This window comes from Trichechus manatus, unplaced genomic scaffold (genome assembly GCF_000243295.1).
Source record: "Trichechus manatus latirostris isolate Lorelei unplaced genomic scaffold, TriManLat1.0 scaffold00139, whole genome shotgun sequence".
Taxonomy (NCBI): Eukaryota; Metazoa; Chordata; class Mammalia; order Sirenia; family Trichechidae; genus Trichechus; species Trichechus manatus.
The window spans coordinates 3906117-3926504 of NW_004444075.1; the positions used below are offsets into that span (position 1 = coordinate 3906117).

The 20388-nt window shown below is 44.3% G+C and overlaps 1 protein-coding gene across 1 annotated transcript; it reads left to right on the forward strand.

Moving 5' to 3' along the window:
- The first annotated feature begins 903 nt into the window (after window positions 1–903).
- Window positions 904–16307, forward strand: LOC101344325 (mastermind-like protein 3). Its single transcript, XM_023739759.1, has 3 exons — window positions 904–1188; window positions 5743–5827; window positions 12482–16307. Exons 1-3 carry the CDS (start codon window positions 904–906, stop codon window positions 13480–13482), a joined length of 1371 nt encoding a protein of 456 aa, XP_023595527.1. The 3' UTR covers window positions 13483–16307.
- Window positions 16308–20388: the final 4081 nt, after the last annotated feature.

Below are 20388 nucleotides of genomic sequence, written 5' to 3' on the forward strand. Positions count from 1 at the left end.
ATCTGAAGGTCACACTCTTAACCCTTCTCATCAGGAATTTTTCCCTAACAGTCTACACCATCTGGCTGTCACAGACTTCCCTTCAAGCACGATCTCCAAGTAGTGACTTGGGCTGTGTGTGATGAAGTCCTTAACCACTTTACCTCCTGTTCCCTAAGGACTAGTCCTTAAAAATTGTCATCATTCGACTGACTGACACATAATTATAGAATCAAGAGACTTAGTCCAACCACCCGCATTAAAATTACCCCAGACATATAAGAGGCAATCCCATTTTTAAAGACGTTGAGAGATTGCATAGCTTTGGTCAGTGTACCCTATTCCCAACTCTCACCATCAACAACTCTTACTATCAGGAATATATATATATGTATATGTGTATGTATGTATATGTATACATATATGTGTAGGTATGTATATGTAGCAAAGCTCTCAAATGTTGCAATCAATTAGAAACCATCAAATATCACATCTGTTGATTAATAAATTCCAGCAGTCTTCTGTAAATGTTTCTCCTACTTGCTAATAAGAAGTCCATTCTGACCAGGTAGACAGTAAGAACTAACAGGTAAGGTCAGGATGTCTACATTCCAGACTTAAGGTGAGCCTTCCTTTGGAGGAACACAGAATGTTGGTTGAAAACCCTGTCCTCAGCTATTACTCAGTCCCAACTCCCATCTGAACCACACTGGACTTGATCTCAGATTTCCCAGAGCCATGCTGTATTACTGTCTTCCAGTAACCTCTTTAGTTCCACTGTGGAACAGCCAGGTGTGAGGACTAACTGGCTTGTTCTTAAGGAAATGTAATGTGTGCCACTCAGGACGCTTGAGGTCCCCAAGCCAGAGCATTTTCCCCATCTCCCTGCTCCCATGCTTTCCCTTCAAATGGCAATGAGACTCCATGCGGACTCCCTGCATCTCTCTCTTCCTGCCCTCCCAGGAGCAGCACCCAGTCGGGCTTCCCAGGACCACAGGCCCCCTGCAGTCCTCGGTGCCCCCAGGCTCGGGCGGCATGGTCTCCGGAGCCAGTTCCGCGGGTCCTGGCTTCCTGGGCAGCCAGCCGCAGGCAGCCATCATGAAGCAGATGCTCATCGATCAGCGGGCCCAGCTGATGGAGCAGCAGAAGCAGCAATTCCTGCGGGAGCAAAGGCAGCAACAGCAGCAACAGCAGATTCTGGCCGAGCAGGTAACACGCACCCATGGAGTGATGCATCCGTTCAGCAAGCATTTATTCAGTGCCTGCTGTTGGGGAGGGTCACAGTTCTTGTCCTTCATCAAGATGCTAACAGTCTAGCATTACGCAGGATCACAGAAGAACCTGCAGAATTTAGCCCTTTTTCAGTTAGTTAGGCTTTTTCCTACAGGGCTTCCAGTTGGTTCACTCCAGCCCCAATCCCTACTGAGAATTTGCATGTCCACCATAGATATACTGAATCACAGTCTGCATTTTGACAAGATCCCCAGGTGATTATTATGTGTGATAAATCTTGAGAACCGCTGCTCTACTAGTGGTTCTCAGAATTGGTCCCTAACTAGCAGCATTAGCATGGCCTGGGAACTTGTTAGAAATGCAAATTCTTAGCAGGGGCGCAAACCAGACCAAACCGGGTTCGAAGCCCTGTTTTCCTATAATGAATTGCTTGTTAAAAGAGAGGCTTCAGCTATCAGTTTGAAGGTCCATTTACTAGACACGTTTTTTTTTTTACTGAAGCCTGACTCGTTTTCTTCTAGTTTCTGATACAGGACTCTGTGTAACCACCATGTGGAGGGGCGGCAGGGGGTGAGGGTGGGTACTGACTCACATTCTTCAGAAGCCCTCATATCTCTAGAATGAAGAAAAAAGAAAATAATTCAGAGAACTTTGTTTCTTGGAAGGAAGTAGTGGGAGGAGGGATTGAGGAGAATTCTGTCAAATTGATCATGAACAATGGAAGGTGAACAATAGCAGAATAATAGGGCCAGCAGAACTACCTGGAAACCTGGACTAAGGTCACAGAAAGGGTACAAACTTAAGAAAATTCCCAGGAGTGTTTAAAATGGCTCAGGAAATCTTTGAATTAAAAGGAAGGTCTAACACAAATAAAGCTTTAGCTTAGGCGTCTTTGTCCACCCTGGCCATATAATTCCTCCAGCTTTGAAAGAAAGCCTTCCCTGTGGACTGTTCCTGTAGGTTTCAATTTGTTTTGTTTTTAGAGACACCCATGCTTGATTTAGTATTATCCCAGGGAAAGCCTCCAGGCCTTCTATAAGTGATCCCTGGGTGGCTCCTGGGGAGGCCTGCACAGGGCACCTCCCACATCAGGCTCTTATTATAGGAGATGGGGCGTTGTCATATAAGGCTCAAGGCCCAACATATCTCTGGCCCACGATTACCCTTCTAGAGTGTTTCTTATGGGATCAGAGTTTTGGACATTTATCAAGCATCCACATATATGCAAGATACTGTGTAGAGCACAAACATGTTGAGGTCTTTACTAACCAAAAGCTACATTTCAAAGCAACACCAGTCACTCCCCAAACAGAAAAATTGCACCATTGAACACAGTTCACTTATGTTCGTTTTTTTTTTTGTTCCAGTACTGCTGTGTAATTATCTCCCTTTTTACCAAGGTCAGTCAGCCACCTGGGAGCTATTGTACAAACAAACCTCTGTCCCTCTCACCCTGCGTGAGGTGTGTGACAAGAAACCATGCTAATCTCTCTGAGGCAGTGATAAATGGAGCTGCTTAGGGGAAGCTGGGCTTTGTAAATCCTCTTCTCAGCCAATCCCAGGGAATTTCAGGTGTGCCCAAAGTTTTGAGCAATGACTTTTGATACATGTGCTGTGGCCGAGGCACAGAGGAGATCGAGGGTAACCAGGCAGAACTCAGTTGTGCCAGCACAGGGGTGTTCCCACTCAGCGAGATCAGCCAGACCCGGGACTGGAGGAGAGAAAAGAGTGTGAGAAGCAGAGATGCAGCCAAATGATACAGACTAGAAAATGAGAGATAGGAGCACCCTCAGAATCCAGGAAACAGGGAGATATAGCACAGCCTCCTTGGAAAAGATGAGGAAATGGGAAGGTGTGACCTGAGTAGAATTCCTTAACAACTGAGTGCATCAGGAGATAATGAGGGACCGAGGAAAGATGTGTGTGAAATTCTTTAGAAACTGTATACCTCACACAAATGTGTATGGAGATCTGCACAGGACTCTGGTGCTGGAGAATAATAATGTAAGAGCTGTAGCCACATGTGCCAGCCATCTGAATTGAAACAGATTCTGTGTTTAAAAAGCTCTAGTCAATGTATTACATGCATCTTACCTGCATCTGGAGAGACAGTGCTCATTTATGCAGGCTGTCTGGGGGTGTGGAGTCCCTCGGTGGTGTACATGGTTAAGACACTTGGCTGCTGACCAAAAGGTTGAAGGTTTGAATCCACCCAAAGACACCTCAGAAGAGAGGCCTGCAGATCTACTTCTGAAAAATCTGCCAGGGAAAACCCTGTTCTACTCTGACACACATGGGGTCGCCATGAGTCAGAATCGACTCCACAGCAGCTGGTTATCCTAGGGGTCTACCCGTGGTAGGCCCTCAACTCTTTGCTTTGAGAATGGATATTGCCACATCAATCCCAAGCTGATTTTTCTTGGTCTCCACGGCACTGAAAGTGTCCTAATTAACTCATATTGGAAACAAAGGATTTAAACCACTCAGGTTTCCTGAGGGAAAACAGGAGGATTGGGGATCCTGCATATCTTTGGGAACTTTAAAATGGTTCTCAGTGGACTTGGAAATCAGAGCAGGGCAGGTTGAAAGTAGTCCTGAATTAACATTTAATGCATTACTCTGCAAGAGTTCGGAACATGTCACCTCTCATCCATTGGCAAAAGTTCAACAGAACTTAGAATTTTGGATCTGAAAGAAACATTAGATATTGTGAAGTCCCGTCATTTCCTGCATGAGGAAACAGCTTATGTGTGTGATTTTCCTGAGATCACAGAGCTAGAGAGGCAGGGTCAGGACTGGAACCCAGGCCTCCTGGCTCCTGCTTCAGGTCTGGCTGCATCCCAGCCTACCACAGGCTACCCTAGGGTTGTTCCTCGTTGTAAGGGGGACAATTAATTTTCTTGTTTAGTATGAGAAGTTTGGCTGAGGAGAGGCTTTTAAATGTTCAACTTACTCTCAATAATACCTTTATTGCTGCCTGAAAGATTAGCGTGGTTTTTCTACACTTAATGTCATTAATTAATCAGGTTCAACAGTTTTGTGCCTTGTCTAGGGAAAAAAAAAAAAAAGGAAAGAAAATCACAGGGCTGCCCAGGAACAAAAACAAAAGAAAAAATAGAAATAATCACATGCGTTAAGAAGTGGTCAGTGTGTGTTATTTTTACAATGAACACTCTTAAGAGCAGCGACCTTGTTGTTAAGTCTCTGTAGCCCTTGCAGATGAAAGGTGCTTAATGAATATTCAGCAGCAGCGGGAAGGAGGTTAAATGACCTGCGGAAGGTCACGCAGCTACTTGACAGGCAGACCTAGAACTAAAAGCCCCTTTTCTCTGCACTTTCCACCTCGCTCCTATTTTCTCTCCCTTTTCACATGCAGCATGATAATGATCATAATAGCTTCTCCAGGATATTGGTAACAGTGATAGCAGTGTAGAATCTCCATGAGTGGGAGAAGAGAGACTCAAATGCAGGCCTCCTGGTTCCTGGTACATGCGGAGTCCCACACGTTTTCCTCAAGGCAGCAAATGCTGTTATGTTTTGCTCGTAGAGATGTATTTTACAGGCAGTGTGGCCTCATGGGAATAAGATCCTGTTTTACAGCCCTAGAAAATCCAGTCTTCCTCTGCCCGAAGCATCTATTTAGGTCATTAACAATTAGTTGCTTTTCCCGTTGAGCGAGGACCTCACAATGCTAAGGAGACCTGCAGACCTCCCTCCGTCAGCGTTCCTTAGGACACGTCAGAGTGCGTATGTATGTTCACCAAAGGCACGTACAGGAAGGGGCAGAGCAGCAGTACTCGGGACAGCCCCAAACCAGAAGCACTCTAAATGACTGTCACCGGTAGAATGGCTAGATACGTGGTGGTATATTCATACAATAGAATGTTGTTCAACAATGAGAATGAACAAACCACATGCGTTAACACGGATGAATCTCACAAATACAATGATGAAGGCAAGGGGCCAGACACGAAGGATTTATTTCCATATAACTAATCTGTTACTGATGTTAAGTGCCAGTCAAGTCGATTTTCAACTCATAGTGACCCCATGTGACAGAGGAGAACTGCCCCATAGGGTTTCCTAGACTGTCTTTATGGAAGCAGATCACCAGGTTTTTCTCCCACGGAGCCACTGGGTGGATTCGAACTGCCAGCCTTACAGTCAGCAGCCAAGCCATTAGCCATTTTGTTACCAGGGCTCTTTATAACTAATCCGTGTTGCTAAAAGTGAGTATAGTTGTTTGCCTGGGTCGGAGGGAGGGTACTGGCTGGAAATGGACATGAGTGGCTTCGGGCAATGTTCTTTTTCTTGATCTGGGTATTGGGTGCTGGAGTGTGTTCATTTTGTGAAAATCCATCAAACTGTACATTTAGGATTTGTGCGCTTATCTGTATGCTTGTCATTCTTCAGTGAAACATTCCCCTAAAAAAGCAAACTCTGCCTTCCTGAGAACTGCCAGGCTATTTAACTGCATGCTCTCTCCCCGTGCCGCTTCTTCCTGCCCCCTCCTTTCCCCTGTTGTTCCAGCAGCTGCAGCAGTCACACTTACCTCGGCAGCACCTCCAACAACAGCGGAACCCGTACCCAGTGCAGCAAATCAATCAGTTTCAAGGTGAGACCAGAGCACACCTCTTCCATTTTATACTTACCAGTTGTAAATTATAAGTGAATGTGTAGCTGGTGTTTATGCCCAGGTAATAATCAAAATATTTAACAACTGGTAGGGTAAGGGTACACACCAAGCGGATGGATTCCTGGAGGCCTCCTCCTGTGCCAGGCATTAACCTTTTGGTTTCTGGATCCTGAAGAGGTCCTGGGGGGCCCAGGGGAGGGATCAGGGTGGCCGTGAAGAGGGGGACTCTCAGGGACTGGGGCACTGCTCTTCAACTATACCAGAAAACCAAACCCGTTGCCGTTGAGTCGATTCCAACTCATAGGGACTCTATGGGACAGAGTAGAACTGCCCTATAGGGTTTCCAAGGAGTGCCTGGTGGGTTCAAACTGCCGACCTTTCGGTTGGCAATCAAGCTCTTAACCGCTACACCACCAGGGTTTCCACCCTTTAACCATGGTACAGAAATATTTTGATAGTTTAGCAAGCAATAAGGACATACTGGAGCCCTGGTGGTACAGCGGTTAAGAGCTTGGTTGCCAACCAGAAGGTTGGCAGTTAGAATCCACCAGCTGCTCCTGGGAAACCCAATGGGGCAGTTCTACTCTGTTCCGTAGGGTCGCTATGAGTCAGAATTGACTCAACAGCAATGGGTCTGGTCTGGTCTTAAGGACATACTGTTGGCCCATTATCAGCCTTGTTGATGTCTAGATCATCATCTTAATGACCACAGGGGAAATCCTAAGCCTCAACTTTCTTGCTAATCTTATCAGGTCAGCTGGCCAAAGCCCTGGCTTCTAACAACCAAAGTGGAAGAATCTGGCTTACAGCAACCACTAGTCTTCTGCTGAATACAGAAGAGAAACAGGGCCTTGAGGCCACTTACACTCTCTTGATCCTGCTGCCTTTTGGGGAAGTCCTGAATCATGACCCCAGTAGCAATGGGTGTGCTGTGGGCCTACAGTGCTTCCATTCCTTTGTAAATGTGGAAGAGCCACTCAAATCTCAAACCCTCCCATCTCCAATGGATAGAGCCCTTGAGGGTCTTATATGGGGTGGAGGATGACTTGAGGACCCTTCCCAATCTCATCCACAGGAGTTTTCAGCCCTGGTGGTGTAGTGGTTAGGTGCTCACCTGCTAACCAAAAGGTTGGCGATTCGAACCCACTAGCTGCTCTGCGGGAGAAATGACGTGGCTATCTGCTCCCGTAAAGATTTTTAAAAAAACACCAAAGCCATTGCTGTCGATTCTGACTCATAGTGACCCTACAGGACAGAGTAGAACTGCCCCATAAGATTTCCAAGGCTGTAAATCTTTACGGAAGCAGACTACCGCATCTTTCTTCCACCTAGGAAACCCTACGGAGCAGTTCCACTCTGTCACATGGGGTAGCTATCGACTCGACAGCACACAGCAACAGGCAACAGAAATCCTAATTCCCATTCTCTACCTTTCTTGTTGGACCTAGAGCAATGTGTCCTAACTCCTCAAGTATTACTGATGCCTTTAAGAATCTGCCAGAACACCCTACTAACTCAGAACTGAAGCCACTCCCAGAGTCCACCTTTCAGCCAAAGATTAGACAAGCTTATAAAACAAACAATAACACGCAATGAGGAACGTGCTTCTTAGTTCAATCAAGTATACAAGACCAAATGGGCAACACTTGCCCAAAAGCAAAGTTGAGAAGGCAAGAAGGGACAGGAACACTGGACGAATGGCAACAGGGAACCCCAGGTATAAAGGGAAAGGGGGAGAGTGCTGACACAATGCGAGGATCGCAACCAGTGTCACAAAACAATTTATAAATTTTTGAATGAGAAACTAATTTATGTTGTACACTTTTACCTGAAGTACAATAAGATTAAAAAAAAAAATAACTGGCAGCAACAACAACAAAAAAAGAATCTGCCAGAAGCTGTGAAACCCTGTCTGCAGAAATGTGTTCATGTAAATATTTACAAACTTTATGTATTGTGTCACAAAGGTTACAGACCCCCCCCCCGAACCTTATTAATAGACTGGGTGAAAACAGTGGTGTCACTAGGAGAGTGGGGGGGTGCGGACCACACCAGGTGCCACTGTCAGAGGCAGTGACACCAAAATGACTGCCTATAAAATTTTCGTGCAGTTTCAGCAGAAATTTATTATTTGTTATAAAAGTATCCCTGTAGTTAGTTATAACAACAAAAACATTTTTTGTAAACCCAGCTTACATGTATCAATATACCTACAAGCCTAAAGCTCTATGCTGATTTACTTTTTGACCCTTCTAATGCCTTTCAGTCAGAGCTGTCATCATTACCCAATTACAGTGATGCTTCGAATCATGTGGTTTTGTCTGCACACGCTACAACACACTACAAGGATGCACTGGTGGCTTTCATTGCTGCCAGTATTTTTACAGTCACTGATTTTGTCAAATTTTCTAGTGTTTTAGCTACAGTATTGCAGTAATTAGTATTTGTGAATCTATATCGATAACCTTTTTGAGAAATAAGTAGTAGTTAAAGGAAAAGAAGGAGTGATATACAGGAATTACGATTTACAAGTAACATTAGTACAAAAAACATTACTAAGGATTCTGTATGGTCTGGTATGGGAGGAGGTCCATGGGGGAGGTGACACCATGAGTTACCACACTGGGTGACACCACTGGATGAAAAATTCCTGATATAGGGTAACCCAAAAGCCCATTGCCGTCAAGTCGATTCCAACTTATAACAACCCTATAAAATAGAGTAGAACTGTCCCATAGGGTTTCCAAGGAGCATCTGGTGGAGTTGAACTGCTAACCTTTTGGTTACCAGCTGAGCTCTTAACCACAGCACCACCAGAGCTCCTCTGATATAGGGTAGCATTTATTAAACTTTGGTTTGCAACACATTAGTAGGTTGTGAAAACAATTTAATGGGTCACAACCAACATTTTTTAAATGATACAGAATAGAAAAGAAATTATCAAATTGTATCATAGTAAGGGAATCTTTTGATTCTGGTATAAACCCGGGTGCAGATACTGGCTCACAATGCAAAACATATTTCGTACTGTGGATTGTGGCTTAAAGAGTCTGAACCTCACTGATGTCTACTGCTGAACCTCGCTGAAGAGTGCCTGTGAGGCAGCTAGAGCTGAGGAGCTACTGCTCCTTCCACCATGGGACTGTGTTCACTTTGTATCACTCTGACGCCTTTGGATTTGACACAAGGAAGGACAAAAGGAATTGAACTATCCTCAGGTATTCTAGACACTAAATCTGTTCCAGTATTCTTTGAGGAATTATGTTTCTCATTTTGTCGTGGTGGGGAAGAGTAGGGAAGAGCTGTTTTTACACATGTAGTTTTTGTTACAGATATAGCCCCCTTCCTGTACACCTGTAGTTCTCAAACTTCAGCCTGCATCAGAATCACTGCGGAGCTTCTTAAAACACAGATGCCTGGGGCCCCATCTCAGAGTTTTTCTGATTGAGTGGGTCTGACATGGGGCCTGAGAATTTGCATTTCTAACAAGTTCCCAGGTGTTGCTGATGTTGCTGGTCAGGGGACAATGCTTTAGGAACATAAAAATCTGATAAACCTGGCATAGCATCCTTTGAGTTTTCTAGGTTCATAACATTATTATTATTATTATTATTGGAATAAAGGGATCAAACAAAATTTAATCATTTCTCTGCAGTACAGAATATAGACATATTTTTGTATATGCTATTCTGAGTGCTTTGGGTCCAGTTTAAAAGCTTTACTCCTTGAACTTTTGTAAAACCTCGAATCACAGGTAATCAACCTAAAATTTTAGCTACACCTAAGCTTTAGCCTACGACTAGTGACATTTAGGATCCCTCAGCTGATTAATTTGAAATAGGATCATTTTTTTCTGTCTTCAATATTCTTACCTATTTTACTGACACCCTCGATATCATGGCAGTGTACATCTGGGAAAATAGCAAATTGGTAGATAAAAAATACTGCCCTTGGAGAGCAGTTCTGAGAGGAATAACTTGCATGCCGTTCCTACCCCATCTCCTTACCACTACACATTTCAAAGGTCTTAATAACTATCTTTATCTCCTTGCGTTCTGTGCCTCTGGGCATTGTTACATGCCCATGGGGAAATGTTTATTTTTCACAAATATAAACTTCTTCTGAGTGAAAATAGTACATAGGCTCTTCTAGGAAAAAAAAATTGCATATTATCATTTCATTGTGAATATGGAAGATTTTCTTTGACATTGTGATATTAACCAGACAAGAAAATTAATTTGACTACAGGGTCACACAATAATATCGGTGTTAGCAAAAATAAAGGAAAAGTAGTAGTAGTCTGTTGTTTAACGTATGCATAGTAGTCAGATAAAGACTGAAGTTAGTTCTTTGGGTGCATATAAGTTTTTTTCCTTTGTATATTTAAAATTACTAAAGGCATAAAACCAGATTAATGAAAGGCTTGTGTTTCTCAAGTTAAAATATAATCACTGATTTCTGATTTTTTTAAATGCCTTTTTTTCATAAAATTACATCTAGATAGTACAATCATTTACACTAAGTAAAAATAAAGGTAAGCTTGGATGAATGTTGCAATACCTGTTAAAGGGCATTGCAGCATTTCTGTCCTCTGAAGAAAGGCCCCTATTTCTCACACACAGAATTAGTCCAGACAATATCCAGTCCCGCTCCTTCAACATATCCGTTATAAACGTGCAACAAAAATGTACAAATTATGAAAGTTCCTTCATCTATTTCCAGAAGCCCAGTAGCCTGTTTGTGTAATTTGGATCTATCCAGTCAATCTCTGAGTCAGCAATATTTTAACATTTTTTTATAAACAACTCAATAACCCATTTCACCACAGTTAATCAGATTGGCCACACAGTCAATATAAATTTAGTCACTAAGGTCTCAAAACTTCATAACAGGATTGCAAGTTGTAGTATAAACTACCATCCGCTGTTTAACCAGGAACCTTTGGTTTTTTTAAAAAACTCACTTAGACATAATTAAGCTTAAAACAAAACACTGAAACATTTCTAAGGATACTCTTCCTTATGCCTTTCAAGTTTCCCCATGGTAACCATTTCATTTTCTTTCCAATGTGGCATGATATTGATCTCAAGCCACAAAAACTGAAGTCATAATCAAAATTCCCGTAATTCTCTTCCTTAAAGAAAGAAAATATAGAGACATATTTGCTGCCCAGAAATCAATAACCCCATCAGGAAGACAAAAACATGCCTCAGTTATCTGCTGAGGTGCCAGGTTTAACAAGGTTAGACTCTACTCATCTCGTTTCTCATCACACTTCCAAGGTGGGATAAAAGTTGCTTATAACATCGATTGGCTCCCATGCTGCATCTTCTCTAAATGTCCAGGAAAAACTATTTTTCTTTTTCTCATAGACTTAATCATTAGCAGGGACACAGAAAAATCCATTTGTGTGCACCTCCTAGGCCTTTACAACATTGACTGGTCTTCTAAAGGTGACATTTCCCGTCTCCCGGCGGGTTTGGAAATTTCCTGAAAACATGTAAAGAGGGACTCACTCAAATGCCTAATTAGGGTCGAGTGACTTGGCATTGATATTTTGGCCAGTTCTTCAACAGCATCATTAAAACTGCGTTAGCGATCTGCCAAGAGAGAAGTCATTGCTGATTTGAAGTTGTGGACTTTGCTGGATAGATGCATAAAGTTCATTGCCAAGCAGCAAATAGCAGGATGATTTCTTTTTCTTGCTCAGAAAGTTGGCCAGTTGGCGCTAACATGTTAAGAAGCCGAGAATCTGGAGCATGTGGAAGTCTACAGAGTGGATCCAAAAAATTTCCCATCTGTTGAAACAGCTTCTTAGCAGAAGCAATGGCCTTTAACCTCTCAAATCCTACTCAAGTCTTAGGGGAAATTAATCTAACGGCTTTTGTTGATAGTACTCTCCACTGAACCATGTTCCATTTCACAAATAGAATATGCAAAGTGATCAGTCGTTTCTTCCTAAATTAGCCCAGGAGGCGAATTACCTTTCACCTCTGAGGAAAATGGTATTAGTTGAGGATGGCTTCCTATCCAGAAGAGTAAGAGACAAGTTGTTTCTGAAATAATAACTAACTAACATATTATTAGAGTATATTAAGTGGAAAAATAAACTACGAAAACGTGTACAGTATGACCCCAATTTTTGTGTGAATTTATTTGTATATACATAAAAGGTTAGCAGTGGTCATCTCTGGCTGTAGGAACTCAGGTGATTTTAATTTTCATCTTTGTGCTTGTCAATATTTTCCCATTTTTCCACAGTCAGCATATATTATAATCATAAAAAACAAAAACAAAAAACCCATTGCCATCAAGTCAATTTTGGCTGATAGTGACCCTATGGGACGGAGTAGAACTGCCCCACAGGGTTTCCAAAGCTGTAAATCTTTATGGAAGAAGACTGCCACATCTTTCTCCGGCAGAGCAGCTGCTGGGTTCAAACTGCTGACCTTGTGATTAGCAGCTGAGTGCTTAACCACTGCCCCACGAGGGCTCCTTTTAAAATATTAATAGTTTTTATTAAAGATTTATTATTAGAGTAGATCTTTTCTTACAAAGGGATTTTGTCATTAACAGCTTATTACACTGTTACTTATCGAGAAGACTGAGCGTTGTGTACTTTTTTCCCTATAGGTTCTCCCCAGGACTTAGCAGCCGTGAGAAGCCAAGCAGCCCTCCAGAGCATGCGGACAACACGGTTGATGGCACAGAACGCAGGCATGATGGGAATGGGACCCTCCCAGAACCCGGGGACAATGGCCGCAGCAGCAGCCCAGTCAGAGATGGGACTGGCCCCTTATAGCACCACGCCTACCAGCCAACCGGGAATGTACAATATGAGCACAGGAATGACCCAAATGTTGCAGCACCCAAACCAAAGTGGCATGAGCATCACACATAACCAAGCCCAGGGGCCGAGGCAGCCTGCCTCTGGGCAAGGGGTTGGAATGGTGAGTGGTTTTAGTCAGAGCATGCTGGTGAACTCGGGCATTACCCAGCAGCACCAGCAGATAAAAGGGCCTGTAGGCCAAGCCTTGACAAGGCCCCAAGCCCCTCCAAGGCTTCAGAGCATTATGGGAACGGTCCAGCAAGGAGCACAGAGCTGGCCACAGAGGAGCTTACAGGCGATGCCTGGGAGGACTAGTGGAGAATTGGGACCATTCAACAATGGCTCCGGCTACCCACTTCAAGCTGGGCAGCCAAGACTGACCAAGCAACACTTCCCACAGGGACTGAGCCAGTCGGTTGTGGACACCAACACTGGCGCAGTGAGAACCCTCAACCCAGCTGCCATGGGTCGGCAGATGATGCCGTCGCTCCCGGGGCAGCAAGGCACCGGCCAGGCCAGGCCAATGGTCATGTCTGGCCTAAGCCAGGGTGTCCCTGGCATGCCGGGGTTCAGCCAGCCCCCAGCCCAGCAGCCGATGCCCGGTGGCAGCTTCGCTCCAAGCAGCCAGAGCCAAGCCTATGACCGGAACCCCCCTCAGGACATGTCGTACAATTACAGTGGCGAAGGAGCCGGGGCTTCCTTCCCTGGCCTGCCGGACAGTGCAGACCTTGTGGACTCCATCATCAAGGGTGGGCCAGGGGATGAGTGGATGCAGGAGCTTGATGAATTGTTTGGAAACCCCTAGTCGGGGGGGAGGCGGGGGTCAGGAGCCACAGCTCTAGTGGTTAAAGTTTTGAAAAGTGAAAAAGAAACAGGATGTTGACCCATCCTTGTTTTTTGTTTTTTTAACCCACGTAAACTGAGCAAAACTGCAAGTGGCTGACAGGGGAAGATCCAGGTGGCAATTTACAGCCCCAGAGGGCCGGATTTTCACACTGCAGTCAAGACACCATGCAGATCTCAGCTGCTAGAGAGGGAGGCGCACCAGGGGGCAGGTGGGGAGACTGAGCCCAGCCCCCCTGCTCAGCCCTCACTGGGATCACCCGGCCCAGCAATTGCTGCTCAAGCCAAGAGGGACTGTCGTCCAAGGTGAGGCATCCATCAGCCCCTCCTGCCCCAGGCCCGGAGGCTGCAGCTTTGGAGACACAAAAAAGACAGAGCCTCGAGCCAGAGAAGTACCCACAGAAGCTTCTGGGTGATTGCACAGGCCAAGTGCACAGATCAGAAATACGCTGGACTTGGTGGAAAGAGATGTAAGGCTTCTGGACAGGCTACTGTATCTGGAAAGTAGGCAAGAACAGTGCTATCATCACAGGGAGAGGACAAAGAATTCTGTCAGCCTTTCTGGCTCCGGCCCCAGGATGACCCTCAGGAATGTTAGAGGCATTGCTGCCAGCTGCCTCATGAAGATAGCCAGCTGAGCTTGAGGGAGTGTCCATCCACAGTCCTGATGGGGCAGCCCTATGATGGTGACAAGTTGTGGCCATCACTCCGGGTAGATGGGCTGGAGCCTCCTCAGGTCTGGTACAATAACACCGACACGCCTAGGCCGTTGGCGCCTTCTGGCAGCCGCAGGGTGGAGAGCACTGTTGGACTCCGTGTCGGGGCCACCCAGCACCTCTCTCCCCACCCCTGCCCTTGTTCCCCCTTACAGACTATCCAAGAAGAAATGGAGCTTTTGTCTTTAGGGAGCCTGGACTGAGTCCAAATAAATGAAAGAAGAATTTAGACAATGCCTGAACCGCAAAGGAGACACTGGAGTTTTCTTTCTCTAAAATGCGTAGAGTTGAGTGAATATTCTCTGCCTGGAACTGAGAGGGCTGCTCTGAGGTCTGGGGGTGGGTGTAGGGAGCCACATCGGATGCTTCACATACACCTAGAGAGGAATGGCCTGGCAGTCGGCCAGTCTCACTCCCTTTGGGAAAATCCCAGGGTGAGTCTCTGAAATCGGCCTTTTGTTTATCATAATCTCTACTCACCTAAAAGACAGGAGTGAAAAAAATCCATTGCTACACCTTGCAAATTTGGATTATAAAAGGGAAGGATACGGTTCCTGTCATTTGGACAAAGTAACCCACTTCCAAGTTCTTTACAGTTCTCTGTAATTCACTCAAATCGGCCCTAGGTGAAGTCTGTCAGGAGTCGTCCACAGTGCCCCCTACCGTAGACTTGTTTCTTCAGTTCCTTCCTCCCCTCCCGCTGCCCCATTTTGGAGGCCACGTGGTGTAATTATTTTCATAAGTGAGTGTGACGTGTCCTTTACCCTGTCACCCTCCCTCGGTGTCCCAAATGCTTGTTCCCTTCTGTGCACTCCCAGGCCACCCACCACGCCACAGCCAGAGCCCCTGGCCTGGACTGGCTTGTCCCGGGGGAAACTGCAAAGAAGGCAAGATTGAAGGCCGGGGCAGAGGGGCCGTAGAGAGGAGGCAGGCGGGCCGACCTTGCCCTTGACTTGCTGTCTGTATACCCGGGTTCAGACATCTGCTCAGTAACGGGCAGGATGCAAGGCCAGAGGTGCGGGCTGGCGAGAGCCCGGGCAGGGTGACCGTGAACTCCCTGAGTGGTGAGGAACGCCACTTGGGAAACTGAGTGGAAACAGATGAAAACCAAAAAAAAGTGAAAATTTTAAACGTAAACAAGAGGACACAGAATACATAATTACCTTTTTCAGAAAGATACGGGAAATAAATATCTAAGCAACGATGAGAAACAGGAGATGGCTGAAGGAGAAAGGGAGGCTCCCATGACCTTGAAAAGCTTCCTCCAAATGCTCAGTCCTGGGACCAACTAATAGAGACGTAGATTTTCCTAAGGTGGTTTTGTTTCGTTTTGGTTTTTACTACGGTGCTGATGTATATGTAATGTCTAAAAAAAAGGTTATTTGTAAATAAGTTTTTACAATACTGCAGATATCACTGGGTCTACTATCTGTAAAAAAATATATACATATAAATATATATATACTGTTTGTTTAAAAGAGTATTTTTATTTCATTCCTTAACTCATCATCACAGCAGTGGTATTGCACTTCAGATGACATCTAATTACTAATTTGTACTGTATGAGCTGATGCCAACTTGCTCCATTTTATTCAGATTTTTCTAGTTTTCTGTTTTTACTTTGTACATTGAGCATTGCTTATTTCCTTTTAAGAGATGTACAGAACTCTGAAATGTAGAAATGAAGTGATGTTGACATACCACTTTTAAAGAAAAGAAAAAAGCAAATAAAAGATCATTATCTGAATCAATCCAAAGTATAGGATCGTCACTGGATCTACAACCTTTAATTAAGCAGATATGGTATTCCTGGGTTTTAGCTGAGGAACTGTGTTTTTTCCCTCAAGATTTTGATATCATTATTAAAACATTTATTTAACAGTAGGCATCAATCATTCCCAGCCTTTTTAATTCATCGGCACAACTAAAACTCTCTAAATTGGCCACAGTGCTCTGAGAGATGTGGCAAAAGGAAAGGAGGAAAATCAAGTTTGAAAAACCAAAAAACCAAACCGTTGCTGTCGAGCTGATTCCAACTCATGATGACCTCATGTGCTACAGAGTAGAACTGAGTTCCATAGGGTTTTCTTGGCTGTAATCTTTATGGAAGCAGATCACCAGGACTTTCCTCCTCAGCACCACTGGGTGGGTACAAACTGCCAACTTTTCCATTAGCCCAGCACAAACCATCTGCGCCACCCAGAGGCCTTTCAGCTTTGAAAGGAACATCCTTAAGTCCATTTGCAGATTCAGTACAATCACATTTTAATTTCTAACTCATTCATTCACAGGACTTGGAAAATTGACAGGAAAGTCTTTATGTAAAAATAGGGGGAGGGGGAATCATGGAATATATCAGGAAAAAGTCATAAAAGGGCCTGGCCCCACTGTAGTGGACGCTGTCAGTAAACCCATCTCGCCTTCATGGGCACTGCTTCTGGCAGCCCACACTGCAGCTCTCTTTGGAGCGCTGCCTGGGGGCCACTGGCCACTTTTGGCTGCACCATCCACAGAGAGTTGAAAGAACTCAGAAGTTCACAGCCCTCCAGGTTGACTTTAGGCGATAACTCACTGGTGGGGACTGTGGAAGCTCGGGCAACTTGCCTGGACAAACTGGGAGATGTGATCTATACTCCAGAGCTCCCCTGCAGGATCAGGCAAAGACTGGGGCTTGGCTTGAAGCTGCCCCCTTGCTTGGCTGCTTTCCCCTTCTCTGTCCTATTTCCCCCACTCCCTTTCCATTTTCTCCTCTTAGGACTTCTTCTTTGATAAATTGCATACATACGAATCCACCTTTCAAGGTCTGTGTCTAAGAAATGCATCCTAAGATTCCCCATCAAACTTTAAAAAGTGTTGTTGTAAGGTGCCGTCGAGTCGGTCGCGACTCGTAGCGACCCTGTGTACAACAGAACGAAACACTGCCGGGTCCCGCACCATCCTCAGAATCGTTGTTATGCTTGAGCCCATTGTTGCAGCCACTGTGTTAATTCATCTCGTTGAGGGTCTACCTCTTCTTCGCTGACCCTCTACAAAAAGTATATTAAAAAAAAAGTAAAAAGTATAGTAAAACAATATATTTCAAAACTGTCTGCGTTCAGCAGAAAAATAGGTCACAAGAACAGAATAGAGACACCAGCAAAAATAGAACCAAAACGAAGGTGAATTTTAATATATACAAACCAAGGAGAAAGAATGAATTTGACTGTGGAAGAAGACATCGGGCCCTGCTCGTGACCGGCTGTGGTTCCAGACTGGCTGGCAAATAAGATCATGGAGAAAACAAGGTTACACCGGATTTGGGACCCTATGTGGACTTAATAGTCTCTACCAGATAACGTGGGGTAGAAAAATGAACTGATTCAGAGGGAGGAAAAAAAGGCTGACAATACAAGTACAAACATGGCACTCTGAAAAGTGTTGACTACTCCTAGTTCTCATTAATTAAAACCGCATTTTTTAAATTTATTCTCAAATTTGTCCGCTGGATAAATGGAACACCTTTCTCATTTAAAACTTTCTTATTTGTAATTTTATTGGTCTCAGAAAATCTGTATGGTTAGTGTGTGGTGGACGAGAGGGAGGGGGAGAATAAACATTTATGTAGGAAGTGGCTATCGGAATTTCCACAGGGCATCTGCCCCAGTGCAAAAGACGCATTTTATTGTTGATAGATTTAAGAAAAGAGTTGCTGTCGAGTCAGTTCAGACTCATGGCGACCCCACATGTATCAGAGTAGAACTGTGCTCCGCATGGTTTTCAATGGCTGATTTTTTGGAAGTAGATAGCTAGGCCTTTCTTCTGAGGCACCTGTGGATAGACTCAAACTTCCAACCTTTGGTTAGCAGCTGGGCACATTAACCGTTTGCACCACCCAGGGACTCCTGCTGATAGATTAATGAACATTCAAAAGCATTTGATGAGCTGTTTCTGCCTTTGACCACTCTTTTCAAGGAGGAAGACCGTCTGGAGAAAAGGGGTGAAAAACAAATGACCTGATATTTGTCCTTATTAACGACTTACTTTAACTCTAACCCCCAACTCTCCTACAAAAAGAAAAGTGAGTGAGGAAGAATATCTGTGAAGGGAATAGGCCCTGCTTAACTACCTATTTGCATGCTGTTGTTGGAGCCCTGGTGGCGCAGTGGTTAAAGCACTCGGATGCTAACTGAAAAGTCAGCCGTTCGAACCCAACAGCTGCCCAGCAGCAGAAAAATGTGACAGTCTGCTTCTGTAAAGATTACAGGCTCGGAAACCCTACGGGGCAGTTCTACTCTGTCCTATAGGGTTACGATGACTTGGAATTGAATTGATGGCAGTGGGTTTGAGTTTTTGATTGTTAGGTGCCATCAAGTCAATTTCGACTTACAGCAATCCCATTTGACAGAGTAGAACTGCCCTGCAGGGTTTTCTAAGCTGTAAACTCTACTGGAGCAGATTGCCAGGTCTTTCTTCCGAGGAGTCACTGGGTGGTTAACCATTGCGCTAACAAGCCTTCTCCTATTTGTATAACCAGTTATCTTTTTATTTATTTTTTCTTCTTTACTCTTCAGTTTTCTCTTCTATTCTTTCTTCTTTGTTAAGCTCTAAATTCCCATGCTGGTGTCCCCTGGACAAGCTGCCTCAAATACTAGTCTCACTTCATGCACTTCTAGAGTTGGCTCCAACTCATGGAGACCTTGTGTATAATAAAATAAAATATTACCCGGTCCTGGTTGTCAGATGGTTGGTATATTTGGGTCCATTGTTGTGGCTATTGTGTAGTGCTTTCCAACCTAGGGTGCTCATCTTCCATCCCTATATTGGACAAGATTCTACTGGGATCCATAGGGTTTTCATTGGCTAATTTTTGGAAGTAGATTGCCAGACATTTCTTCCTAGTCTTAATCTGGAAGCTCTGCTGAAACCTGTCCACCATGGGTGACGCTGCTGGTATTTAAAATATTGGTGGCACAGTTTCCAGCATGATAACAACACACAAGCCACCAGAGTACAAGAAACTAACAGACAAGTGGTGAATTTCATTCAGTGTTGTTGTTAGCTATCGAGTTGGCCTCCGACTCATGGCAACCCCATACACAACACAATCGAACTGTTGATGATCCAGATCACCAGGCCTTTCTTCCTAGTCCGTCCTAGTCTGGAAGCTCTGCTGAAACCTGTTCAGCATCACAGTAACATGCAAGCCTCCACTGACAGACAAGTGTTGGCTGCACTTGAGGAACACTGGCTGGGAATCGAACCCAGGCCTCCCACACAGAAGATGAAAATTCTACCACTGAGCCACCACTGCCCTCCTGTTACGCAATTGTGGTTGCTGTTAGTTGCTGTCAAGTCGATTCCGACTCATGGCGACCCGTGTGTGCAAAGTAGAACTGCTCCATAGGGTTTTCAAGGCTATGACTTTTCAGAAGCAGATCGGCAGGCCTGTCTTCTAAGGTGCTTCTGGGTGGGTTTGAACTGTCAACCTTTAAACTAGTAGTCAAGTGCTTAACCATTCTGGCCACCCAGGGACTCCTCTTCATGCAATAGGTGAAGGTAAGCACTACAGCTTCCACACACTCGGGCCCAAGTGTCCCTGCCCATGTCCAAGACAGCTGCCAGACCAGCACTAATGCTGTGGCTCTGTCGATATCACTGGATCGCAAATCAAGCATACAGAGCAAAACTTCAAAAAAATATTAACTACCAAAAACCTGACTTAGGTTTTAACTTCTCTGCGGTTTTTTAAACTTTTTATTATGAACATTTTCAAACTATCAGAAAAGTAGAAAGGATAGTACAATGTATACATACACTACCAACTAGATTTAATAATCAACATTTTGCCATCTACACGTACGTAATTTGAAGAACCATTTATCAGTTAGACATGTCCTGCCACTTCATCCCTGAATACCTCAGCATACAGCTCCAAAGTATTAGGACATTCTCTTACCTAGCCACAATATCATTATCACACTTAACATAATTAACATCAATTCCCTAAAATCACCTAATTCTCATTCCATATTCAAATTGTCCCAGTTATCTTCCAAATGTCTTTTATAGCTATTTATTTATTTTTTCCTAACCAGGATTTGATCAAAGATCCATGTTATGGATTGAATTATGTCCCCCCAAAATATGTGTTGTAAATCCTAGCCTCAATGCCT

What these genes read in the sequence shown, in the direction of transcription:
- LOC101344325 (XM_023739759.1), top strand. Translation starts at nt 904, where the DNA reads ATGCGGACTCCCTGCATCTCTCTCTTCCTGCCCTCCCAGGAGCAGCAC. An exon ending in AGCAGATTCTGGCCGAGCAG is followed by an intron (nt 1,189 to 5,742) that starts GTAACACGCACC and finishes CTGTTGTTCCAG; the next exon opens with CAGCTGCAGCAGTCACACTT. An exon ending in GCAAATCAATCAGTTTCAAG is followed by an intron (nt 5,828 to 12,481) that starts GTGAGACCAGAG and finishes TTTTCCCTATAG; the next exon opens with GTTCTCCCCAGGACTTAGCA.